Raw genomic sequence first — 17,648 nt, forward strand, 5'->3', positions numbered from 1 at the left:
TCTGGCCAGCCCTCGAAGGTGGAGACAGTGAAAAGCGACATCATGGCCGAGAAGACGTTGTCGAAGTGGAAGTTGCTGTGCAACCAGACACGCTCCTGTAGCTCAATCTGCGTGGGGTCCCCGTCCACGTAATGGATGAAATAACCTCTGCAACAGAAGGGATGCGGTGCTCACCAGGCAGGGTCCCCGTCAGCACCCCTGCTGCAGCGCTGGCCCAGGGCTCTCTGGTCCCTGGGAGGGGAGGACAGCCCTGTGCTCATTTCTGATTTACCCCAGGGTGAGGGAGAACAGCACGAGACCTCAGCTCTGCTTTTTGGATGCAACAGCCCCACGCAGGAACACAAGTGGCCCCCGCCACACCCATCCCTGGCCACTGTCCCGCTGGGGCTGAGCGGCAGAGAGCTCTTACCTGCACTCCTTCTCCGTCATCTTGGATGGATCTGTGCATCTGTAGAACTTGCCCTGCATTTAACAGAGACCAGGACACGCTATGATTTTGCTGTGACTTCAGAAGCCCTGGGGAGTTTTGACTTTTTCACAGCCCACAGCCAGCCCTCCCACTGCCTCCGTGCTGACTCTGGCCCCTGCCTCACGCCACCGCTGGCTTCCCTGCTCTGCACGCCAACGCAACCCAGTTCACAGGGTGTTTCAGGAGCCGCGGCAGACCCTGGTGTCAATCCCAGGCTGAGACAAGTAAATGTTGCCTAGGGATGGCAACAAATCTTCCAGGGCCCTGAGCTGAGACTTACCTAGCTGATCCTATCTGGGAGCCAACTGTTTGGAAAATAGGGAAGAAAGCAGTAACTATAGAATTAAATAAAAGTTAATGTATGCTGACAAGTCTGCTCAGTCTGCAGGGTGTCCTGAAAGCTCTTGCCACGTCGGTTGGGAATTTAAGCTCAGTTATTAGAACAAAACTGAGCTCAGCCAGGGCCAGCTCTGCCTTGGTGCAACCAAGGTCCAGAGAGCATGAGTGGTGCTGTGAAAAAGGAAACACTTTACAGCTAAAGCACAGAGGAAGACAGAAGCACTTGCTGCCTTAGAAAGGGGAAACTGAGGCACTAAGGGGGGCAAGGCAGCTGGTCCCTTTACATGTGCTGTCTGGACCTGACAGTATCCTGGGTGTTTCCTGCCCTCCTCCCACTGCAGGCTCTTCTGCCAGGAGGTCTGGTGCCAGCAGTCTTCTTGCAGAGCACAGACAGTACAGCCTGTGCTGACCTCAACACTGGGAGACACCATCCCCAAGGGCGATGGACTAGAAGATTCCGTCCAGGATGTGCCTGAGCAGAACATCTGTCCATCTGAGACACATCTCACCTTGAAGAGCTGGACCCCAATGCAGGCAAACATGAACTGCAGCAACGTCGTGACGATCACAATGTTACCAATAGTCTTGATGGCCACGAACACACACTGGACAACGTGCTGTGGAGGTTGAGGACAGCGCACATGTGAGCATAGCTGGGGCAAGCCCCTGCTGTGTGTCCCACACCCTCTCACTGCAAGGATGGGCCCTGGGAAGAGCGGGAGCAGATGGGAGAGATGGGGCAGATCCCTTCCACAGATGGGGAGTGGGAACTGGGTTCTGGCCCCACAAACCCCACTGGACATGATGCCTGCCATATAACCTCCTGTGAGGACCTCCATGGGCTGAGGACCTCCAGCCCCAGCCTCCCTCTTACCTTCAGCCCCTTTGCCCTGTTAATGGCTCGCAGAGGTCTCAGCACCCTCAGCACCCGGAGGATCTTCACCACTGAGATGGTACTGGACCTGAGGAGGAAGACAGAGCTCAGATGGGGCGATTCCCCTGCTCAGGCCAGCCTGGCACAGCCCCACAAAGCAGCCATGGAGGCCAAGCTGGGACCAGGGGTGAGGGGAAAGGGATGGCAGAGACATGTAGATGTCACTAAGCCATCACCCCACATAAGGCCAAGGGACACTGGCAGCTGGAGAAAGCAGCTCCAAATTGAATCACAGAATCACAGAATTGTTTTGGTTGGAAAGGACCTTTAAGATCATCGAGTCCAACCATTAACCCAGCACTGTCAAGGCCACCACTAACCCATGTCCCTCAGCACCACATCTACATGGCTTTTAAATCCCCCCAGGGATGGGGACTCCACCACTGCCCTGGGCAGCCTGTTCCAGTGCTTGACAACCCTTTTGGGGAAGAAATTGTCCCTGATATGCACTAAACCTCCCCTGGCGCAACTTGAGGCTGTTTCTCCTCATCCTAAAATTCCTACCCAGATCTTCACCTTTGACACTCAAGGAGTTTACCTCCCTGCCTCCCAGCTGTCCATGCCCTGTCCCCCTAAGCATGACTTTATGGACACTAACACACGGGCTAATGCCCGGCCCTTGGGCTGGCTGCTCCTTCTCCATCCAGCACAGAGAGCTGCAGCACCCCAGCTGCCCTGCCAGGCTAAACAGACCAGTGCCCACCCTGCGAAGCGTGGAGATGCTTACTCGATTCCCATGGAGATGAGGGAGACAGCAACCACCAGCAAGTCAAGGATATTGAAAGAGTTCCTGCAGAAGGAGCCTTTGTGCAGGAAAGCACCATAGGCTGTCATCTGGGGAGCAGAAGGAGTTAGGAAAGAGGCCAGGCAGGGCTCGGGGGCATGGTTCCTCCACAGCCCTGGGGCAGACAAGGCTTCTCACAGCCTCATGGCCTGGGGACCCTATCCTGCTCAGACCTTGACCTCTACAGCCAGGCAGGAAGCTGACTTCAGCTGGAAATCCTCTGTGCTGTACTGGCTGGAGACAAAACACTTCCCAGTCATTCAGCAGATCAAAAAGGAGAAGAGTAAAGAAGCTTGGAATGGGAGCAACATAGAATCATAGAACGGTTTGGGCTGGAAGGGACCTTCAAAGATCATCTGGTCCAACCCCTCTGCCATGGGCAGGGACATCTTGCAGCAGCTGCTTGAATTACTGTTTTACTCCATGGATTTCCATTGCTTTCTCTTTCTCCAAGTTTTTCTTACTGGCATGTTAGAACAAAAATGCTGGTGCCATGGCCCATCTGTCCCTGTGGCACAGCACAGCTCACTCAGCTGCCTGACCTCACTGGAGGGGACACGTGGCCTTTGGGGCAGGTCATGCACCACCTAGACTGCATGAACTCTGGGGACATGAGGATCAGCCAGCAGCTTCTCCTTGCTGGGACCTCGAGCTTGTGCCCAAAGAGCATGAGTGCCCAAGGCCAGACCAGTCTACACCCATGCGCTGGGCCATGTGCATGGCCAGGACTGAGGGGCAGAGGGACTCACCTTTAAGACGATTTCGACTGTGAAGACAGAGGTGAAACCAATATCAAAGTATCCAAGAATCTGGGGACAGAAGCACCAGAACTGGATGAGATTTGGGTGACATGGGAAATGCTCCAGTGTGTTCAAACACCCTGGCGCTGTGGTTTTGCCCTCCACTCTGTGGACTGGGGAGCCCATCTAGCTCAACAGAGACTGCAAACCCAGTGCCAAGACGATTCCTGAACTTCCCTCAGCTTTGCTGTTTTTCCCCAGTGCATGATCCAACCTGCAGCCTGGGACCAAGCTCTGTTTCCAAGTGAGTGAGGCTTGACCTGAATCACCTGAAAGCATCTCATCCCCAGAAGCAGAGTGCCCTGGGAAGCTGTCTCATGTAAGACCTCCCCAGTCCCTGCCAGACACTGCACGGGTGCAGACGCATTTGTTCCTCATGTGGCTAGACCTGCGGCTACCACTGGCCCACGCCAGCAGCATTTCAGGGTGCTGCACACACCAGTGGTCCAGTTTGCCACCTCACCGCATGTCCCTGTCCCCTGTAAGCCACCACAGCCTTGGACCAAGCTAATCTCGCACACCCTGTCAGGTGGATATCTTCACCCAGAAGTAAACTGAGACATGGAGCAGTAAAAGCTTCTCCCAGTTGTGCCCTGAATGGAAAACACAACCAGCCTCTCCTCCCAGAGTGTACTGCCCTCCCAGAGGCAGGGGTGAAGTCACAGCCACCTGCCCAGGCATGACATCTTGCAAGCAGGTCTCTGCTTCTTGGGGAGCTGGGAGTCTCCATGAGGTCTCCCCCACCCATCCCAACCCTCCACAGCTACATGAGCACCTTGTTGCGGAAGGACTCGGCCCGGATGGGATCCTCAGCTGCCAGCGAGATGCTGCTGAGCAGAATGAAGAGCAGGATGAAGTTGGTGAACCAGGTGGCGTTGACAATTCTGTGGCACAGCATCCGAAACCTGCCAGGGACAGAAATGGCATGAGATGCTGCGAGGGGGCAGAGGGACATCAGACAGGGCCAGAGGAGCCTGGAAGAGGTTATGGCTAAACCTTGAGGACAGGAAGGCCCTAGGCATGAAGGGATGTCTGTGCCAGCCCTTCCACAGAGAAGACTTTTCCCAGTGAGCTGGCTTCCTTCAGAGCTGGCTATTACACACAAGGAGGACCTCACTGGGAAGGGTCGGTGTCAGAGGTACCCAGGCCAGGCCTGGCTCCACAAAATAGGGAGAAGGGTCAGTGCCTACTTGTTGGTTGGGCTGAAGATGAAGAAGGAGCTGGCTTCAGGCATGGGGACAGCCTTCTCTTTCAACTGTAGCTCTGCGAGGGGACGTGGCCGGGGACTCAGGGGGATTTCAGGCTCATCTTCCTCATCGTCACCTGCAGGGTGGCCACGAGAAGGGAAAAGGAAAGAATCACCCACAGAGGGAGAGGGAATGTGACTTTATGGACAATCTTCTGGTCCTGATTTGGCATCTGTGCCAGAAGGACCTCAGTACCCCGAGGCTGGCGGAGAGTCGCCACATCCTTTGCTCCTCACACAGCCAGGGTGCTAGCACCATCCCTCTGCAGTGCCTCCCCAGCTTTTCTGCTGCCCTGCCAGGGACAAGTCTTACCTGGGAAGTCTGCAGAAGGGTAGGGGTCTTTGATCTCATTGACATTGGATTCAAATTCATCCACTTTTAACTGAAACAAGGGAGAGACAGAGAGGAGAACATGCAGCTATGTGTGCCAGTACTGCTGCCAAATGTTGCATGTTGGCCAGACCATCTTGGAAGCCATGTGGGACAAGCAGCGTTTCTGCATTTGGCCCGTACCGCACCAAGCACGTGGAGTCGTGGCCCAGGATGGAGCAGGGTGAGGGGAAACACCTCAGGGATGCTGTAATCTGAGCAAAGAGAAATACCAAGAGGACGGGACACGGGAATGTGTGCTGGGCAAAAGCCTGGGTCCATGCACCTATACCACAGGTGGAAAAAGATGTGGGGTGACTCCTGGGTGACTTCACATGGGGCATCTCTGGAAAGTGGATAGGGAAGTAGCTGCTGGCCAGGTGCTTGGCACACAGCACAGCTGAATAGAGGGTTTTGCATACAGGAGGTGCTGGTGTGGACATAAAGGAGGTCTGGGATGCTGCTGCCTGCTCTGTTCCCCTCCACACTGGTGTGCACCAGCCCATCTCAACCACTGACAACTGGCTGGAGCCAAGGAAATGAATCAGAGGAAAAGGATCCCCAGCAATGGACCTGTTTCACCAGGCAACATATCCTGCCTGGACCCAGAGAGCCCCCATCATCTAAGGCGAGGAGTGATTCTGGCCCAGAAGAGTCCAGACGCAGGCTGGCTCCAAGCCTTTGTCAGTCCTGGCTGGTGGGAGGAGGAACCTGGTCCCTCACCAGAGCTCCCCAAGGCCCAGCCTCAGCAGCACTGACCTTGGCTGTTGTGGGAATCCCTTCTCCCTTCACTTTCTGCTCAAGCTTCTTTGCCAGTATCTGCTTCTCATCTTCAGGCTTCTCTGGGTAACCTCTGAGCGGAGAGGAGGGGAGAGCAAGAACTGAACTCTGGGCAGGGGCATGGGTGATGCCGTTCTGTCTCCTCACACCAAAGCACACGATTTGGGAGCTCCCACTGCCAGGGACTGCAGCACTCACCTGGACATCTTCCGTCGCTTGCGTTCCTCTGCTTTAGCCTTCTGGGCTAAGGTCAGGCTCTCAGCCTCGGCCAGGTTATCAACTGCGATGGCCAGGAAGACATTGAGGAGGATATCTGGAGGGACAGTGCTAAGGACATTAACCTGGTTCGCGTTTGGAGGATGTGGCCAGAGCTTCCCATGGGCTCCAGGGTGCCCTGAGAAACCTTCCTGGACTCGAGCCCTTGAGACCACCCTGGCTGGTGATCCCTAACCCTGCACCCATCCTTGTGAGTACTGAGCTCTGGGCTGGCTGCCCTCTCTCAGCCTTAGCTCAGTCCGTCCCACTCGGTCCTGTTACTGCACTGACTGATGGCTGAATCTGTGCCTGCCGGTCATCCAAACCTTCCCCGCGGGGTGCTTTCCTCCAGACTCCAGACCTCAGCCACCACCAACGCAAGCCCTGAACCCTGTGTTTTGTTCCCCTGCTGTTCAGAACGGAAAAGCTTAAGGCAAGCACTGAAAAGCTTAAGGAAGCCCCTGGCTCCCTGCCTTGACAGTCCTGTGTAGCTGATGCTACAGGGCTGGGTACAGGGAATCATTGAATCGTTTTGGTTGGAAAGGACCTTCAAGATCAGCGAGACCAACCATCACCCTAACACTATCAAGTCCACCACTAACCCATATGCCTAAGTACCACACCCATTCGCCTTTTAAATCCCTCCAGGGATGGTGACTCCACCACTTCCCTGGGCAGCCTGGAGCTTTGGCCTGGCTTCGCAGGCAGAGGATACAGTTCCCACAGACGAAGAGGATGATGAAGTAGATGCAGACCAGCATGCCGGGAAAGGACGGGCCCCCGTAGGCCATGATCCCATCATACATGATTGAATTCCAGTCCTCTCCAGTCAGGATCTGGGAGCAGAGCAGAAATAGGGACTCGAGAGTCCCTGCAGCAGAGCACAGCAGAACCCCACAGCTTGATCCTGCCCTCCTGGCTCCAGCACTGAACCCTCATAGCCCCTAAAGCCTCATGGCCAAACCCCACCTCCCCACTCCAGCCCTGAACCTGCACCTCTGCCCGTGACCCCAGTTGCATTTCCCTGCTCCTGCCTCAAAGCCACACCACCTCCCATAAACCCACATCTCTCCCTGAGCCCCAGCTCTTGCCAGGAGACCCACAGCCCACACGACCCCCAGCACCCTGTCCTCCAGCACCCTGCTGCACTTCCCACAGCCCCATACCTGGAAGACACTGATGAGGGCCTGGGGGAAGTTGTCAAACGTGCTGCGCCGCACTTTCATGTCCTCGAAGTCAAACATGCCCCCGAAGAGCTGCATGCCCAGCAGTGCAAAGACAATGATGAAGAGGAAGAGGAGGAGGAGCAGAGAGGCAATGGAGCGGACCGAGTTGAGCAGAGAGGCTACCAGGTTGCTCAGGGATGTCCAGTACCTGGGGAGAGGAGAGACAGGAGTATGCAGGAGGTGAAGGAGTGGGAAGGCTGTGGGCAGGACCAGGTAGGGGCAGGGAAGAGACCGCCTGGCCCAGGGCGATATGCTGGCAATCCAGCAAGGGGGGCTCTGAACCAGCACCACTCACAGGCTGGGCACTGGGATGGCTCCAGCCAGGCCCAAGGAGGTGGAAATGAAGCTCCAGGCATGGTAGGGGCAGGGAAGACACCCTGCTGTCTGCACAGGGCACCAGCAGGCAGAATGGGGACAGGGGATGAACACACAGTGGGTTGGTGCCAGAAAGAGAAGCCAGGAGTCCTGGCCCATAGCAGCCCCATTTACAACACCCCAGAACCCACAGAGAGAGAGGGACCCCAGGAGACTTCCAGCAAGCCCTGCTCTGTCTTCCTTGCCACTCCCAGACCATGTCCTGGAGACAGAAACCCCCAGCTTGGCCGTGTTCCTCCCTCTAGGAGCTACCAGCTCTGCTCACGCTGCAGCCCTCCCCAGGGACAAGGCCAGCAATGCCTGGGGACAGAGAGCCCCCAACACCCACAGAGCTCCTTCACCAACTTGGTGATCTTGAAGATGCGGAGGAGCCGGATGCAACGCAGCACAGAGATGCCCAGGGGTGACAAGGTGCCAAGCTCCACCAGGATGGTCTCCAAGATCCCCGCGCACACCACGAAGCAGTCGAAGCGGTTGAAGAGCGACATGAAGTACTGGCGCAGGCCCAGCGCGTACATCTTCAGCAGCATCTCAGCCACAAAGAGTGCCAGCAGCACTCGGTTGGCATAGTCTGGGGTGGGAGATCCAGCCCATCAGAGCACGGACCTCTTCATCTCAGCATGGCAGAGCAGGAAGGGAAGGAGGGCAGTGCTGCTCACCTCCTTCTCTGCCCACCACTGAGCCCTGAGCCACAGCTGCAGCAAATGCTGTTTTTCAGGGAGCACACAGGAGAGGAAGGTGAGGAGAAGGGTGATGTGTGTGCTTGTACGTGTGAGAGTGCGGCTGTACCGTCCACGTGAGTGCGTGCAGTCTGTGCACCGAGCTGTGCGTGCGGGTGCACGTGTCGCTGAGCTGCGTACATGCGTGCAGAGCTGGACTCCGCGTGTCTGTGTGTGTTGGCGTGTGGGGGGGTGCAGGCAGTGTGACTGCATGTGTAAATGCGCGTGGCTGTACTGCGCAAGTGCACGCAACGTGTGTTTGTGTGTGCTGTGTGTGTACAGGTGTAAACGTATACACTCTGTGTGCGTTCACCGTGCAAACCCATGTCCCGAAGAATACATATGCTGTGCACATAAAACTGTATGCACCACACATGTCCAGTGTGCAGCTGTGTGACAGTGCAGCGGGGATGGTGTACACACACTCGTGTGCAGGCTGTGCTTGTGTGCGTGAGCAGGTCTGCACGTGTCTAACAGCCCCTGTGCCATGCCAGCGTGGCTGTGCACGCACAGTAAGAGCTCACACGTGTCTCCAGGGTAGCAGGGTGTCCCGGGCCCTCCCGCTCCCTCAGGCTCTTTGCTCACCTTGCACCAGTGTCAGCCATTCTGGCTGGAAGTGGTGCTCAGAGGCGATGGAGAGGGTGTTCAGTGCCACCAGCAGGATGACAAGCCAGTAAAAGAACTTGGACTTCACCACATCCCTGCACTTCCTACGAAACATTCGGTTCCAACGCCTCCACTGACGGCTGGAGAGATGGACAAAGGGTCAGCAGGGCTGACCACCAGATCCTGCCCAGCCCAGGGCTGTGCCTGCAGACCGCAGAGCAAAGCCACTCCTGCTCCCTCCTCCAGGAGCCCTCCCTGGAAAGGGCTGAGGAACATAACCCTGCCCCTGGCACTCGGTGCATTCACTCAGGCATTGCAGCTCATTCACACAAACACCTCCTGGCTCCTTTTTGGCCTACAGTCACCTCTGGTTGGCTGCTACGGGCCCAGCTCCTAAATCACAAGACACGCTGCATGGGCCATGAGAGGATGCTCGGAGCCTGGTCCCAAAGTGTTCACCTTGAAGGCTGTTCACCTTGAAGGGGCTTTTTGCCAATACCAGAGCAAAATGCCCTGTTTGCTGTCTGCAGTGTTTGCATATCCTCCTGAGCACACAGTCCCTGGCTCTCCCCCAGTAACCAGTGGCTGACAAGGAAGCCTGGCCCAGTCAGGACAGCAAGTGAGAGACCGTGCAAGCCCACATGCAGAGCAGCCGATGGTTCAAACAGTGCATACTTACAAGTAGAGAATCCACTTGTTCATGCCCTCAATTTCATACAAGCTCTCTGTCTCTGACCCTCCTTCATCCGACAGCATCATACCTATGGAGGGAACAACACCCCAGGCTTTCCTCGGAGCCCTTGGGAAGAACACGTGGGAGGCAACCTCTCCCAGGAGCACATCAGGAAGAGCTTCCCCACCACAAGGGAGATCAAGAAATGCTGTCCCAGGGAGACAGCAGCAAGAGTTTGGGCAGAAGGTTTTGAGTGTCAGGTGCAAACCCAGCAGGAGGCACCAGGAACACCCGCCCTGCAGCAAGAGCAGCAGCAACCCGGAGAGGCAGCCTGAACAGACAGCAGTGTGTACGTAGGCTCCCCCAGTGCGAGACACCCCAGCACGGAGAAAACTGGGGTCAGTTGTGATCTGAGCAAATGCTGAACAACAGTAGGTTTGTAAGAGCACTGGCCACAAGTGTGGAAGAGGCATTTAGTCTTTCCCACGGTTTCCCAAGGCTCTTTGCACACGCGGATCGGCTCAGCTTGAGGCATCAAAAGTTATTTCACCAGGCAGGGTGGCATAGCTGATACAGCGGCTGGGTGGCAGAGCCCCCCAGGCCTTGCTGAGCCTTTGGCTAGATGCCTGTATATTCACCTCCTTCCCTGAACCACTTCTAATCCCTCAAAATTGTCAAGCAATGGCAAGAAATTCATGCATCTGTTAGGGTGCGAGCTAGTAACCCTGCACTCTGTCTCCTGCACACAGAAGTGCACACGCTCCTCATGGCCATTTCAAGTGCATTTTTACAAAGGAGACCTAGGCCTTGCTAGTAGCCTGCAAATATTAAATACAGTGGTTGAGGTGGAGGTTTAGCATGAGGGCCAAGTTATTGCTAGTTTGGGTCAGATTCAATAAAATGGTCCAGGAAAGAAAAAAAAAGGAGGAAACGAAACTGTTCTGCAGAAATCAAAAGCATTTTGTTTTATAGGTTTTCAAGCAAAACGAGTCTTTGAAACTTCTCCAAAGGTCTCTACCCTGCCTCTCTAGGATGCTCAGTGTTAGGAATCCAACCCTCAGGCTAAGCGTCTTTGACCAAGCAGAGCTGGTACCTTCTCCCCTGGCCCGGTCACTGTCCATGACCTCCGCGTGGGTGATCCAGTCCATGTAGCCCTTCAGATCCTCCTCCAGCTGCTGCTTCTCTCGCAGCTTCTGAAATGTGCCCCGTGACTTGGCCTTCTCACGCTCTTTGGTGAACTCGCTGGGACAAGGCAAGTAGCAGAGTGAGATTCAGGAGGGGGAATGGCATGGAGGTCAGGTACCACAGCCCTGTGCCAGGCAAGTCCTTGTAGAAAGATAAAGCCTGAAATATCCTACCACCTAGTGCTACCACTAGATTGCTCTAGTGATTTTCCTCTTTCTTGGTCCTGTTCCATGACACAAGATCATGGGGGATCATCACCTGATGCCTGATGGCAGGCAGGGTTTCTTCCCCACCACTGGTTCCTCTTTGGGAGCTCCTTGCTGCAGGATGCTGTGGTTGGACATGCCAAGTAACATTAGAAGTTGGACGCTGTGGGAGTTCTCTAGCCCTGTTAAGGATTAGAGCAAGTGGGGTCTCACCTATATGCAGGGCAGAAAGCTGCCCCAAGCCCTCCATGTGGGGAAGGTGGGCTCATCACATGGCAAGTAAACAGAACACTCTTTTCCTGGTAACATGGAAAAGACAGGTCTGCCAATGCAGGAGGTCCCACTCTTCTCATTCTTTTTTTAATTGATTCTTTTTCTCTCCTGGTATCTTTTTTTGTCATTCTTTTTTAATTAATTTCTTTTCTCTCTTGGTATCTGGCAGGACTGTAGATCTGCTGCCCAGCCAGTCTGGTGTTGCCACATGCTAGTGATAGGTCTCAGACATTATAACAACAATTAGACATACTAAGCTTCAGGACTTACTAGGCCTTGTCTGGATTTTCCTGATCTCAAGCATATTTTAGCTATGTTCACAAAAATATTTCAGAAACTTCTGCTGTGCCTGTAACTTACTCTTGGATCAGATGACTATTGTCCAGCTGTTCCTGCTGTTACAGCCAACTTCATGCAAGGGTCAGGTGCCTGTGGTCTGTCTTGTGCTTTTGAGCCTGTTTTAGTTATACTAATACCCAATTTGTTTTAACCTTGTGCACTTGTACGGTTCTTGCCATAGAAGAGGACAAACAAATCAAAGTAATTAGGGTATAACTAACCCTGTGAATTAATAGAGATGATGAGTGTGATCCACTTGCACGCACAGGATTGAAACATATAAAAAAGACCCTGAGCCTACACAGACCTGAGGAGAAAAGCCCCCCCTCACTCTCCAGAACAACACACTTCCCAGCAACAAAATCGGGATGCTGGCACCTCCCCACAGAAAAGCATAGAAGGTTGAGTGTGGCCCCAGAGGTATCTTTATCAACAATCTGGACAAGGGAATCGAGTGCACCCTCAGTAAGGTCGCAGAAAACACCAAGCTGGGCGGAAGTGTTGATCTGCTGGAAGGCAGGAAGGCTCTGCAGAGGGGTCTGGACAGGCTGGATCGATGGGCTGAGGCCACTGCGTGAGGTTCAACAAGGCCAAGTGTCGGGTCCTGCACTTGGGGCACAACAACCCCCCAGCACCGCTACAGGCTGGGGGAAGAGTGTCTGGAAAGTGCCTGGTGGGAAAGGACCTGGGGGTGTTGGTCGATGGCAGCTGGGTATGAGCCAGCAGTGTGCCCAGGTGGCCAACAAGGTCACCAGCATCCCAGCCTGTAGCAGCACTAGTGTGGCCAGCAGGACTAGGGCAGGGATTGTCCCCCTGGACTCGGCACTGGTGAGGCCGCACCTCAAATCCTGGGTGCAGTTTTGGGTCCCTCACGACAAGAAAGACCTTGAGGTGCTGGAGCGAGTCCAGAGAAGGGCAACGGAGCTGGTGAGGGGTCTGGAGCACAAGTGTGATGGGGAGCAGCTGAGGGAACTGGGGGTGTTTAGCCTGGAGAAAAGGAGGCTGAGGGGAGACCTTCTCGCTCTCTACAACTGCCTGAAAGGAGGGTGTAGGGAGGTGGGGGTTGGTCTCTTTTCCCAATAGCAAAGAGGAAACGGCCTCAAGTTGCACCAGGGGAGGGTTAGATTGGAGAACAGGGACAATTTCTTTGCTGAAAGGGTTGTCAAGCACTGGAACAGGCTGCCCAGGGCAGTGGTGGAGTCAGCATCCCTGGAGGGATTGAAAAGACGAGTAGATGTGGTGCTGAGGGACATGGGTTAGTGGTGGCCTTGGTAGTATTAGGTTAGTGTTTGGACTCGTTGATCTTAAAGGTCCTTTCCAACCAAATCGATTCTATAATTCTATGATTCTATATTTTGCGTGTAGCAGCTTTAACTGTACTACCATGGGAATTAGCACTGAGTAATTTGGCATAGAAGTGTTATGATCACTGTAACCAGGCTGATGATAGCTCATTGTTGTATTTGGATGAGACTGTTGAAGCGTTAATTAGACTAACAATAATTCTCCTGGATCGCTTGCATTCATATCAAAGGTGTTTTCCTTATGTTTGCCATAAGGAAATCATGTGTGCTCACAATAGGATGGCAGCGCTGCAGGTACCAGTGAGAATGAGTGCCTCGACCCACAGCCATGGGGTAAGGACTGCTGCTTTAAGCAACCTGCTCTGATTCTTTTGCTGTGAGTGCTGGCAGACCAGCTACAAACACCTAATCATGTGCTCCATGGCTGTGTTTGCTGACAGCTGCTTGTGATACAGGGAAAAGATTTCTGTGTTAGGCATTGAGCTAAACCCTCAGACAGTCACGGACACTAACACAAAAAGTAACTCACAGAATCACAGAATCACAGAATCAATGAGGTTGGAAGGGACCTCTGGGATCATCGAGTCCAACCATTGCCCTGACACCACCATGTCAACTAGACCATGGCACTAAGTCCCATGTCCAGTCTTTTCTTAAACACATCCAGAGATGGTGACTCCACCACCTCCCTGGGCAGTCCCTTCCAATGGCTAATGACACCTTCTGAGAAGAAATGCTTCCTAATGTCCAACCTGACCCTCCCCTGGTGAAGCTTGAGGCTGTGTCCTCTTGTCCTATCGCTAGTTGCCTGGGAGAAGAGGCCAACTCCCACCCCGCTACACCCTCCCTTCAGGTAGTTGTAGACTGCACTAAGGTCACCTCTGAGCCTCCTCTTCTCCAGGCTAAACAAGCCCAGCTCCCTCAGCCGTTCCTCGTAGGACAGACCCTCCAGAGCCTTCACCAGCTTGGTCGCCCTCCTCTGCACTCGCTCCAACACCCCAACATCTTTCTTGAAGTGCGGGGCCCAGAACTGGACACAGGATTCAAGGTGTGGCCTCACCAGTGCCGAGTACAGAGGGACGATCACTGCCCTAGACCGGCTGGCTTCACTATTCCTGATAGAGGCCAGGATGTCATTGGCCTTCTTGGCCACCTGGGCACACTGCTGGCTCATGTTTAGCCGGCTGTCCATCAGCACCCCTACGTCTCTTTCCGCCAAGCCGCTCAGGGTTTCTAAGCATGCAAAAAAAGGGGCAGAGGGAAAGGAACAGAAACTTTCCCAGGCTTTCTTCTTGTACAGTTAAAACCAGCCAGTGTCCACACTCCGATCACACTTACTGATCTGCTGGCAAAGAGCAAGGACAGGGTGGCACTTACCCGCTAAGCACCCCCAGCACCAGGTTGAGAACAAAGAAGGAGCCAAGCAAGATAAGGCTGACGAAGTAGATCCAGGGCCATTCGTTCCCAATGGCATCATTTACCTGGCAAGGAGAGAGGCGGATGAAGCAGCTGGAACACCCTGTCTGCTGTCTGTCTCCCCTTAGGACCCCCTCAACAGCCTCTGGGACCTTTGCCCCCTCTACAGTGAGTGCTTGGGATGGTAGCAGATAAACATGACTCTGAGCCCCACCTCCTTGTAACTCTGCATCTGGTTTTAGTGGAGGTAAAGCCAGACCCAAGCATTTTGGGAGTAGATATAAACATCATCCCCATGCCGAAGCCTCATCAAGAGTCTCCCAAGGACTGCAAAACATGGGGTTTTTCTGAAGCATCCACCAGCCAGCCATTGCTGTGCTTGGCCTGTACCCCTTCACAAAGGTGGGAGCTGGAGCAGCCTCCTGCCTATCTGGAGAGCAAGGAGAGCTTGGGCAGTGCCTGCAGAGATGCAGAAGACATGCCTGGTGCACTGTGGGATGTGCATCAGAGTATGAAGCTTGGTGGGGGCAGGATGTCCTTCACTGGCAGTAAGACCTAGCTCTGCTATGGGGTCCTGTGTCCTGGAGGGAATTCCCTGCTCTGAGACAGGACCAGCAGCAGCCTCTGCTGAGCTGGGCACCAAGTCCAAGCTGCTGTAGCCTACCCAGTAGAGGACTTCGGTCCAGCTCTCCATGGTGATGCACTGATAGACTGTCAGCATGGCAAAGCCAAAATTATCAAAGTGAGTGATGCCGTTGTTGGGCCCCGGCCAGCCGCTTCGGCACTCGGTGCCATTGATGGTGCAGTGTCGCCCGTGGCCAGAGCTGGTGCATGGGGCCGGCTTCTCTGACATCACCGTGGCAATCACATCTGAGGGGGAAAGCCATAGAGTGAGCAGCAGGTCAGGCCAAGTAAAGCAGGTCCCAGCACCTCCCAACCTCCTGCAGCAGCGTTCCAAAGGGGGCCCCTTTTACCCTCTCCTCACACCATGTACCACCACCAAGCTGTGTGCTGTACCAAACATCCTTTGGTCCTGCCATGCTCCCAGGTCTGATGCTGGCAAGACCAGACTTTCTGCTACCCACAGAACCTCCCAGAACCTCTGTGGTCCCCACAGTAGCCACACAGAGACATCTCTGCCATATCTCTCCCCTACCACAGCCCCACCTGTCCCAAGATAGTAGCAGGTCTTGTGCATCTTGCCCTTGAAGAGCTCTTGCCCGACAATGGCATAGATGATGATCATGAAGAGGACCAGCAGGGCGATGTGGAGCAGGGGCACCATGGCCTTGATGATGGAGTTCAGGACGACCTGAAGGCCTGCACCAAGGAGAAGGGAGAGGAGGTCAACCACTTCCTAAACAGCTTCGGGTGCACTTTGCATTCCTGTCAGCCCCTCTGATAAGCAGCCTCTGAAATGCCCCAGGCCAAGGGAAGAGGGGCACAGGTGGGTTGGGACTGAAATCTCTGAAGCAAGAAATCCTTTCTCTGCCCACCATGCAAGCATGCGGAAGGCCCCAGCAGAGCCAGGCACCAGGCAGTGCTGGAGGCTGCTTCATGCCCCCCCAATTTGTTCTGCTGCTCTCATCATGGCTGTATTCACATGAGTTATGGGACAAGGAGGTCCCTGCCCTGAGAAACTAGGGTGAGGTCCTGGCCCATTTCACACTGGCCACCCAAAGGTGCTGACACTGAGCCACGGAGGCAGCTGTAACCGACCTGCAGATCCCCAGTGTTGACAACTGCAAGCTGTAGGGATGAGCAAGAACCTGTGGCTCCTCCACACCCACCCTGTGGCTGGGCATGACCCAGCAGCAACAAGAAACCTGCCCCATGGCCCCCCACCCTGGCCAGGCACAGGGGTTCAATCCAGCCGCCAGCCCTTCACGCTGGCGGGGTGCCCAGCACTCACTTGGCACTCCGGACACCAGGCGCAGGGGTCTCAACACACGAAACGCTCGCAGGGCCTTCACGTCGAAGCCGCCTTTCCCTCCTGACGTCCCTCCCTGCTTCGCATTGACCTGCTCCAGAGTCATGGTGATAAGCCTGAAAGAGCCGGGGCACAGAGCAGGGAAGAAAGGGGGAGAAGCAGAAGGAAGGACAGGAAGAGAAGGGCATGAGGATGGAGACCAAGAAATCTGTGCTAAGGATTCAGAGCTCTGCAGGCAGGAAAGCGAGGGACAGGACTCTACCAACTGCGCTTATCCTGACCCAGGGAACAGCTCTTGGCGAAGTCCAACTCCTGGGTGCACTTGTGGCTGGGCACCCCTCTGCTGGATGTCACCTTCCCTGCTGAGCAGCCGGGGGCCTTCCCACCCCTTGGTGCCCAGTGCACCCTCTCCCTATGTGCCAAACCCTGGAGGACACCATGCCACTCCCATTGTCCAGGGCAAGGAGACCTAAGAGGCATTAAGGAGTCAGACAGGAAGAAACAGGACTTAGAGAGGATCCCAGGGGATGTCAGGGCATGAAAAAGGGGCCCACGGGAGAAGACCATGAACTGAGTCTACAAGTTGACCCCAAATCCACTGCAGTCATTAGAAAAATCGATGTAGCTGATGGGCTATGGACCAGGCTCTGGCACAAGCTGAGCACCAGCAGCTTCCCCTCCTTGCATTACCCTAGGGACACGATGGAGAAGTCGAGCACGTTCCAGCCGTTTCGGAGATAGGCATCCGTATGGAAAAGAAACCCATAGGCAATTATCTTGAGCATCGCCTCAATGGCAAAGAAGATCAGGAAGGCGTATTCCATCTTCTCCTGGGGATTGGAAAGGCAAGCAGGAGAGGATGCTCCGTTAGAACAAACTGTCACCTTCCTTGGTGTCACCACCATGCACAGCTGCCCCCGGGGTTTCTCTGGATCCACCCCTGCTGCCAACCCATCTGTGATCTCCCACGCACACCAGGCAGCACTCTGGCTACCCTGGGCAGGAAAGGGTGCTGAGCCACCACATGCCTCCAGCCTGCAGCATGATCCCCTGCATCCCTTCAGGGGCATGCTGCCAGGACCATGCCCCTGGGCTATGGGCACCTGTTCTTACCAACTATGCCAGAAAAACCACCACTTCCCAACCCAGCACCCAAAGGTGCCTGGCCCAGGGCACTGCACGTCTCTCGTTCTCCTCCCTGCTGCCTCACCCTCCCATTCTCCCATCACCTTCCTCCCGCAGGCAGCACTGACGCCTTCTCCTCATCCTCTCTAGCTGAGGGTTTGCTGGGTCTGTCCTGGAGACACCACACAGTCACCATGGGACAAGCCAGCTGCACTGTGGCTTCTCTTGTGCCCTGGGCTCCCAGGGAAGTGAGGCCTTGGGCTCAAGACCTCCTGCCTAGTGCCAGACATCTGC

At 54.9% G+C, this 17,648-nt stretch overlaps 1 protein-coding gene across 2 annotated transcripts in view; it reads right to left on the minus strand.

Moving 5' to 3' along the window:
- The window catches only part of CACNA1S (calcium voltage-gated channel subunit alpha1 S), a 51,140-nt gene that overhangs the window by 19,724 nt on the left and 13,768 nt on the right, over nucleotides 1-17,648 (minus strand). For both annotated transcript variants that reach the window (XM_068419488.1, XM_068419487.1), the window contains exons 3-24: nucleotides 16,920-17,059; nucleotides 16,212-16,345; nucleotides 15,467-15,619; nucleotides 14,964-15,169; nucleotides 14,261-14,364; nucleotides 10,670-10,818; nucleotides 9,583-9,664; nucleotides 8,883-9,043; nucleotides 7,924-8,149; nucleotides 7,144-7,351; nucleotides 6,693-6,813; nucleotides 5,921-6,035; nucleotides 5,702-5,795; nucleotides 4,886-4,955; nucleotides 4,517-4,649; nucleotides 4,102-4,231; nucleotides 3,276-3,335; nucleotides 2,470-2,576; nucleotides 1,683-1,770; nucleotides 1,318-1,425; nucleotides 410-462; nucleotides 1-147 (exon numbers count right to left, since the gene is read on the minus strand). In XM_068419488.1, the coding sequence (XP_068275589.1) occupies nucleotides 1-147; nucleotides 410-462; nucleotides 1,318-1,425; nucleotides 1,683-1,770; nucleotides 2,470-2,576; nucleotides 3,276-3,335; nucleotides 4,102-4,231; nucleotides 4,517-4,649; nucleotides 4,886-4,955; nucleotides 5,702-5,795; nucleotides 5,921-6,035; nucleotides 6,693-6,813; nucleotides 7,144-7,351; nucleotides 7,924-8,149; nucleotides 8,883-9,043; nucleotides 9,583-9,664; nucleotides 10,670-10,818; nucleotides 14,261-14,364; nucleotides 14,964-15,169; nucleotides 15,467-15,619; nucleotides 16,212-16,345; nucleotides 16,920-17,059 (2,789 nt within the window). The remainder of the gene's footprint in view (nucleotides 148-409; nucleotides 463-1,317; nucleotides 1,426-1,682; nucleotides 1,771-2,469; nucleotides 2,577-3,275; nucleotides 3,336-4,101; nucleotides 4,232-4,516; nucleotides 4,650-4,885; nucleotides 4,956-5,701; nucleotides 5,796-5,920; nucleotides 6,036-6,692; nucleotides 6,814-7,143; nucleotides 7,352-7,923; nucleotides 8,150-8,882; nucleotides 9,044-9,582; nucleotides 9,665-10,669; nucleotides 10,819-14,260; nucleotides 14,365-14,963; nucleotides 15,170-15,466; nucleotides 15,620-16,211; nucleotides 16,346-16,919; nucleotides 17,060-17,648) is intronic.

Source organism: Nyctibius grandis, chromosome 27, assembly GCF_013368605.1.
Source record: "Nyctibius grandis isolate bNycGra1 chromosome 27, bNycGra1.pri, whole genome shotgun sequence".
In the NCBI taxonomy this organism is placed as follows: Eukaryota; Metazoa; Chordata; class Aves; order Nyctibiiformes; family Nyctibiidae; genus Nyctibius; species Nyctibius grandis.